The sequence below is a fragment of the Pteropus vampyrus genome, unplaced genomic scaffold, assembly GCF_000151845.1.
Source record: "Pteropus vampyrus isolate Shadow unplaced genomic scaffold, Pvam_2.0 Scaffold624, whole genome shotgun sequence".
Classification (NCBI taxonomy): Eukaryota; Metazoa; Chordata; class Mammalia; order Chiroptera; family Pteropodidae; genus Pteropus; species Pteropus vampyrus.
This window is the reverse complement of record NW_011889405.1, coordinates 127,044-134,527: the sequence shown is the minus strand read 5'-3', so window position 1 is coordinate 134,527 and position 7,484 is coordinate 127,044. Positions and strand designations below refer to the sequence as shown.

The 7,484-nt window shown below is 57.4% G+C and overlaps 2 protein-coding genes across 4 annotated transcripts in view; one reads left to right on the top strand and one right to left on the bottom strand.

Annotated features, from left to right (window-relative positions):
- Positions 1–6,759, bottom strand: part of IGHMBP2 (immunoglobulin mu binding protein 2) — a 30,637-nt gene extending 23,878 nt beyond the window's left edge. For all 3 annotated transcript variants that reach the window (XM_023525779.1, XM_011384787.2, XM_011384788.2), the window contains exons 1-6: positions 6,598–6,759; positions 4,632–4,801; positions 2,734–2,917; positions 2,455–2,552; positions 684–847; positions 30–230 (exon numbers count right to left, since the gene is read on the bottom strand). In XM_023525779.1, the coding sequence (XP_023381547.1) occupies positions 30–230; positions 684–847; positions 2,455–2,552; positions 2,734–2,917; positions 4,632–4,801; positions 6,598–6,683 (903 nt within the window). In that variant the 5' untranslated portion in view covers positions 6,684–6,759. The remainder of the gene's footprint in view (positions 1–29; positions 231–683; positions 848–2,454; positions 2,553–2,733; positions 2,918–4,631; positions 4,802–6,597) is intronic.
- Positions 6,760–6,784: 25 nt separating this feature from the next.
- Positions 6,785–7,484, top strand: part of MRPL21 (mitochondrial ribosomal protein L21) — a 12,874-nt gene continuing 12,174 nt past the window's right edge. The window contains exon 1 of the mRNA XM_011384793.2: positions 6,785–6,919. Coding sequence (XP_011383095.2) covers positions 6,820–6,919 — 100 coding nt within the window. The 5' untranslated portion in view covers positions 6,785–6,819. The remainder of the gene's footprint in view (positions 6,920–7,484) is intronic.

Below are 7,484 nucleotides of genomic sequence, written 5' to 3'. Positions count from 1 at the left end.
GGAGCCGCCAGCGGCTGAGAGATACGTACGAGGGCCTGATAGATGTCCCTCCTGATGTCCGCGATGATCGGGGCGCTGTCGCCCCGTGCGAGGACCTCGTCGAGGCAGTGCTGCTGGACAGAGCCCAGGAGGCGGGCGGGGTGGCCGAGGCGCAGCACCCGCAGCCCGCAGCGGGCCAGGCGCTCCAGCAGGTTGTCCACGGCAGTGTTGGACGGCGCGCAGCACAGCACCTGCGGGAGCAGAGGTCACGCTCAGGGTCGGTCACTTCTGTTTCAGTGACAAGCTTAAGTTCACACTAAAACACAGAAAGCTTCACAGGCAAAGAGAGAAAGGTGGAGTGTGTACCACTGGTGATGTCAAGGTGTGAACCTACAGCTGTCGGGACGGGCGCACGGCCCACGGGACCCGGTCCCCTCTGCATCCCCGCACCCCCAGCACAGGCCTGAACTTGGGGCACGAGGACAGCGGTGTGCGGGGCCGACGGACCCTGGCCTGTGGCCCGGTCGACGACCACGGCTTCCGGCCTCGGGGAGCCGGGGGGCCTTCCCCAGGGACCCAGCCCGCGCTCCTGAACATGCTCCCACATCCCACGTGGCTGCCAGGGGTCAAAAAGCGCCCACCAACCCTCCATCGGTAAATGCTGAGAGCGTCCTGACGGGCTTGGCCTGGAGTCACCTGCCCACCTTGCAGCCCTGTTTCACGGCCTGGACGATGATCTCCACCACGGTGGTGGTCTTCCCGGTGCCGGGCGGCCCGTGGATGATGGCGAGCTCCTTCTGGGACAGCGCGAACGAAACCGCTTCCTTCTGGGAGGCGTCCAGGGAGGCGTTAATGAGGACGGGCAGCGCTGCGGGAAAAGGAGCGTCAGGCCGGCCTCGGCCCCCCTCTCGCACAGATGGCACCGAGGGACATGCACGAGGAGGGAGGACGCTGGACCTCCCCGGAGCCGTCCAGTCGACACAAAATCAACCCGCTTCGTTTCCAAAAGGTTTGTCCAGAAGAAGAATCTGCAGGCGACGGACCACAGGCCGAAGCCGATTCCGAGGGCCGGTCTCCCAGCCATGGCCACGGCATCCCCTCACGCACCGTCCCCAGCCGCCTGCTACCACAGCCGCCCACAGAGCCCAAGGCACCTACAGGCTGTGCCGTCACTGACGACATCCACCGGCTCACGCCGCAGCACAGACCTTTCTGAAGTCGACGTTTCTTGAAACGCGTCTGCTTCTACCACACTGTCCCTTTCTAAGTGCCCATAAAATGACAAAAACAAATGATAAACGGGAACTACTAGCAAATTCCGGGATTGTGCTTCTGCTCTGAACCTTCCACTACCAAAGCTAACAAGTCGCTTCGTGGGCTCTGCGCCCCAAGAGCAGGACCGTTGGCAGGTGCCGGCTCTGCTGCTGCAGTGTCCGCTCCACGGTGGCACCAACGGGCATGGGGCATGGACCAGGACGAGTGGGGCTGTGACACCCTTGGGAAGCGGTCACGCCCCAACCCACAGTGCCAGAGCCACTCACCGCTCCACGGCCCATCCCTCTGTCTTTAGACAGCGGCCACGGTCAAGACACGCCACGCTCCCTAAAACGTGGCGAGCTCATTCCCAGCTCCGTTTCTGGCACAGAGTGGCCTCTCCACGAATACGTGGCGGGAACAAAATCTCGTGGAGACGTGCGCGCCTTTAGAAAACAAACGACGAAGTCGCCGTGTTTGAAGCCAACGCAACGCTGGGTGCAGCCGCACAGGGGCGACACGGAGCGGGTGTGGGGCGGACTGAAGCCCAGCGGGAAAAACGGGCAGTGCCCACTGCACGAGTTACAGGCAGCCGCTCGAGCTGGGGCCACGGCCCTCTGGAAAACGAGGGTGTTCAGAAACGTGCGCGCGCGTGTGTGTGCGTGTCCGTGCGTGTTCACACATCTGCATGTAAAACAGACCCAGCGCTCCATGTGGATGCAGAAATGCCTAAAAATGCACGCGAATACTAGTGAAGTGAACCGAACAGCGGCTTCAGAGTGATTGTTTCCTTGTTCGTCTGCATGTTTTCAAGTTTTCTACGATTAACACACGTCGCTCTCACAATCAGATGTAAGCTGGCTTCAGTCTGGAAGATGCTGAGAAAATCACCAAATGAGTTTTCAAACCCAAAACAGAACGGTCTGAAGCGCACAGCGAGATCGGCTCAGAGTGCCGAGCGGGAAGAAATCCCTCCGCATCTCAAAACACAGACTCAGGCGCCAGAAAGAACGTTTCTGGAACCACCGACCCGAGGAGGAACGCGGTCACCGAGGACCGGAGCGAGCCTCGTTCGTGCGGGTCACTCACAGACACTGACACACAGAAACGACGGTAGGCTTCTAACTGCTTTCTCAAACCCTTGCCAAAATGGCCCAAGGTCATGCCGTTCTTGATACCTGCAGCGATTTTAATCAGAAAAGAAAAAGCCAAAGTTCTTACGTATCTCGCTGGCCGGACTGGGGGCGCGGCCACCGAAGAGGACCTCGATGAGTGAGGACGCGGGGCCAGAGTGGTACTTCTTCAGGGTGATCAGCGCCCTGTCCGGGGAGGAAATGGAAGTGAGTTTAATGGGAACCAGTGGCTCCCTTGATGTGGGAGCGCCGGTCCCCCGCCCCTGCCCACAGCCCCCGCCCGCGGCCCCCGCCCAGACAGGGGCACAAGGGCCGGAGCTGTGTTTGAGGAAAAGGTTATATACAACTTGCAGTCGGACACACGCACCTTTTCAGGCGCTTGTAAGTGACGTCATTGGCAAGTTTCAACAGTCGGTAGGATTTCTCTTGGTCCAAGCTCAGCTGGAAATCATGGGACTCATCAAAGGCCACCGTGACCGACTTCTGGGTGACCCGAGTCAGGACCCCAGTGGCCAGCTGACCGCCTTCGTCATACAGACCCACTATGTCGCCTACAGAAACAAAGACTCGGTTACATAAATACTGAACAAAGTTAAACGTAAATTGTTTTATACAATAAATCCCAGCACGCCTCAGATGTTGTGGGTTACTTTCTTTAGAAATACAATCGGCAGCAGTAAAAAAAATTTTAAACACCTAAATTATACATGGATATTGACTTGAAATCAATTAACTGTTTGAAACGAACATGACAGTTGATAAATCACTTAAAGTGCCTACTCTGTGCCAGGCACTGGTCTGACTGGAAATAAAGCAGTACCAGCCCCCAGGGGAGGAAAAAGAGAAAGAAACACAGCAATCTAGCAGATGCCAGTTTTGAGGGCTCGCAGGAAAGATGAGGACCAGGGAGGGGACAGACAACTGGGGGTGCCACCTTGGAAACAGTGTGCAATAACAGCCTCTCTGAGCGGCTACAGGTGGGCAGGGGGGCCCCGGATGAAGCAGGGACCACGAGCACATCTGGGGAGCACGTTCCAGGAGGAAGTGGCGCACGGAAGGAGGGACACTGGTTGTTCGCTGCCCACTCCACACGGCTCTCCCCACTTCCTGTGATAACTGCTTGGTGATTCACCCATGTGCCAGGTGACTCTGAGGGGCCTCCCCTAACACCAGGGATGGAGCACGTGACCCATGCCAATCAGTGCTTCGCATGCCACTGGCCACAATGACTGTCCAGGGGTGGTGTGGGACCAAATCAGAGCCCCCGGGACGCAGCGAGTCTTTTGCTTAGGCACCTGGGAAAGGAGCACTCGCTCTGGCCGGACCCGAACCCCGGGACTGGGACTGGGACTGGTCCCACGTGGTGCTGAGAAGGAAGCCAGCCCGGAAGAGGGCAAAGCCGGGAAACGAGGACAAACTCAGCCCAGGTGGCAGCCTTCGGGCCCGGAAGCCAACCTGCCATCAGCACAACTGACGCGATCCTTCCGGAATGCAGACAGTTCAGATGGACAGAATCCACTCTGGGAGAGCCCGGGCCCCGCACCTCTTTACACCCCGTACTCCGCTCGTGTCCACACGCGTGTACCACGCGTCGCCCAGGCATGTTTTGAGCCCTGGGTGTTTTACTTCTGGGCAATGAGTTTCAACCACACCTTGAATCTCTTTGTCTCCTTCCCCAACTTTTAAAGACAAACATCAGGTGGCAACAATGATCTCGGGACAGAAGTGGGGTTCTGTGTTCAGGGCCTGTCACGGGGACCCCCGTCCCTACTGTGACTTCCCCACGAGTGCCCTAAAATAGGATCTCACATTTTAAAATCTATGTCTCTAAGGTACTGAGCCTTAAAACTGCTCCTCTGAAGATGAGCAGATATAATAACGAGTCACCTGAATTTAATCAATAGCTATAGCAAGACATCAAATTTTCAGCTGGCTTCTTTTGCGCATGAATGCCACTTCCTCCGACTTCCTGTTTATCAACTAGTCCTCAATCTCTCAGGTTGTTCACCCCACAACGCTTATTAACTGAATATACATTTTCACCTTTCTGTTTTCAGAGTTTATAAGCCACCTGCACGGACATTCAATCCTACGCCTTTAATCCTGACAGCAAGGCCAAAAGGCACACCTGTGATCCCCTTAGCCCCGGTCAGGTCAACCCACATCAACTGGCCACTTGTAACCCAACCCAGTCTTTAGAAGAACATAAGTCACAGTCTGAAGCCAGCAACATTCAGTCACGTGCCGACGTCAGAAAGCACAGACCGGAAGCAAAGCTGTTACTGGGAAGCGCTCCTGCAGACACGCATCTCCGGGGCTCAAAGGTGACCAGGAGCCGTCCGTACAGCCCGGTCCGCTGGCTGGACACCTGCAGCTTCAGCAAACAGACGCCCCGGCTCTGGAGCTCTTTCAGAGAGACAGTTTCCTGCCAGGACCTGGAAGACACCAACGTTAAACGTCAATATTCACACTCCACCAGTTTTTACTTCCACCCAAGCAGGAGGAATGTAAAAGGAAGAGAAAAATAAAGTTGCGGGCACAGGCACTAAATATGACCCAGCGTCATTCTGGACCTCCCCCTCTCACACCTGTCCCTCCTGCCTCCCCTAGTGCAGGCCACGCCTCGGCCCTTCTCCCAGTCACCCGAGAAAGAACCTTAGGTCACCTTCACCTTCTCTGCTCTCTCCCCACATGCTGGTTCCCACGTGCCATAAAGCCTCATCAGACCCCTCCCATTTTAAGCCTGCACCCATCTCTGCCTCTCACACGCCCCCTCGAGAGCCCCGGCTCGAGCCGGCACCACTGAGAGTCGACTAACCAGAACCTCTTGGCCGCTTCGCCTCTGGGCTCTCCCTCTCCGTTCGGCAGCAGCAGGACCCGAGCGATCCTCCAAAAATGTAAATCTATTCACCCCTCCCCCCAACCTACTTGGCTGCACGGAGGACCAGCCTCTGCACAGGACTACAACACGAGCTGCTGCGCGAGGCCCTTCTCAATCCGACGCCCACTTATCTTCTCCCGGGAACACTCTGCACCTGATTCCGTGCTGAGCACCTGACTTTTAGCAGGGCACTTCCTTCTCACAGCAAACCTGTGAGGTGGGAATGGCCCCATTTCGCAGATGAGGTAACTAAGGCTCAGAGACGTAACCTGCAAAGTCACGCAGCCAGAAATAAAGGAGGTGGGATTCTACTTAAGTCGGTGTCGGGGCAAAGCTCTTAGCTGTCATGACCAAAACCTCCCAAACAAACCCCATCGATGTATGTAGTACGATGGTTGAGTGCAAACTGGAATCAGGCCGCCTGACCTCAGGGCCTGACTCTATCTGTATCACCTTGGGCAAGTTACAGGTAATTTGCAGCCTTTCTGTGTCAGCCTTCGACATAAAATGAGAATAACGGTGAGGTACTTCATAAAACGGGCACGAGGTTTAAAGGAATTCACGTACGTGGTGCGCTTTTACCGCCCTCGATAAGTGTTAGCTGGCAGTGTTTCAGCCAAATGAATATTTCTGTTCCGAAACAAGCCTGCTCTCTCCTGGCCCTGGTCCTCACACGCAGGCACGTCCTTCCTCCCCGCATCTCTTCCGGGAATGCTGTTCCTCCCGCATGCACCTTCACTCATCTTTCTGCAAGCTGTGCTAAGACCCCACCTCCTCCCTGAAGCCATCCTTAACTTAACCCTCCCCAGAGTCAGCTGTTCTTCCTCCATGCTTCCACCGCGCTTTCCCGGCACTCACCGCGGTAGCGGCTGTCACCACGAAGGGAACTGTTTACGCGCCTATCCTACCCCTTTGCTCATACCCAGGGTCCAGGTGTCTATCAAATCACTGTGTCTTACTCGGGGCTGACAAAGAATAGATGCAAACGTTTACAGAGTGGACCGACGAGGAAGAGGGCTGGGAACACGCTGGGGATGGAACTGGGGGGGCAGAGGCAGGGCCTAAGAGTGAAAGTTCAGGGATGGGGGGACCTCAGGCCGAGAAAAGAACGGGCTTCCTAAGGGTCCAAAACCCGGACGGGCTGCCCCGGGACGGGACGGGAGGTGGCCAGGTTCCCCTCCGGAGGCAGCCGAGCCCCTCCAGAGCCGCGGTGCGGACTCGAGGAATGAGGAGAGCAAACTCCTCCCGAAGCCGGTCAGGCCGAGTCCCCGCAGGCTCCGCCCGGGTCTGAGCGGAGCAGGGCTGGGGGAGCGGCCGGACCGACCCCAAGAGTATGGGTGGCGTCCGTACCTGCGCTCCTCGACCTCCGCGTCCCTCTCGAGCTCCAGCAGATCCAACTGCTTGGTCACGAAGCTCTCCACAGCCGCCGAGGACATCGCTGCAGCCCAGCGCCGGGCCCCGAGCTGCGGGCGTCCGGCGGCCGCGCATGGAGGTGTTCCCCGCCGGGCCGGTGCGTCGACGCACCAGGCTCGCGCCGCTTCCCCTTCCGCTTCCGGCCGCGACTGCGGGAAGATGGCGGCGGCCGTGGCGGCCTCGGCTCTGCCAGTCACCTTCGGGCGGCTGGTGTCCGCGTGCAGCCGCAGCCTCCTGAGGCCATCGTGGCCCGGAGCGGGTGAGACCCGGGCGCCGCGGGGTGAAGGGAGGAAGTGGGGCGAGCGGTGCCCCCCCTGCCCTGGCCGCATGTGTCTGTGTCCGACGCGATGCCTTCGGTGCTGAGCGCCTTTTTTGATATTGTGAACGTAGCACCGGCTTTGGAGTCAGGGAAACGTGGGTTCAGATTCTGGTTCTTTTCGTTAGTAGCTTAAATACTGATGACAGTTCTTCAACTTTGCTATAGGCCCTGCGTTACTAGGGGAGCAAACCGAGGCCCAGAGAGGTTAGGTGACTTGCCCAGGGTCACAGAACGGGGAAATGGGAGAGGAGGGATGCAGACAGCTGCCACCTGCACAGAAACCCGTGCTTTACTAAGCCCCCCAGACGTCCAGCCGCCCTCCGAGCCTCATCGTCCTCATCCGGAAAATGACGATGGGCGGCCTTGCGGAATCTTAACCCGTTCAACAAAAGAAACAGCTGTTATTTTAGACACTGGGTTATTTTGAGGCTCAAAAAAGGTTATTTTCATTAAAAACACTGTCAGTTTATGCCTGAAAATGGTTAGAGTGTGTGTTTGTGTGCAC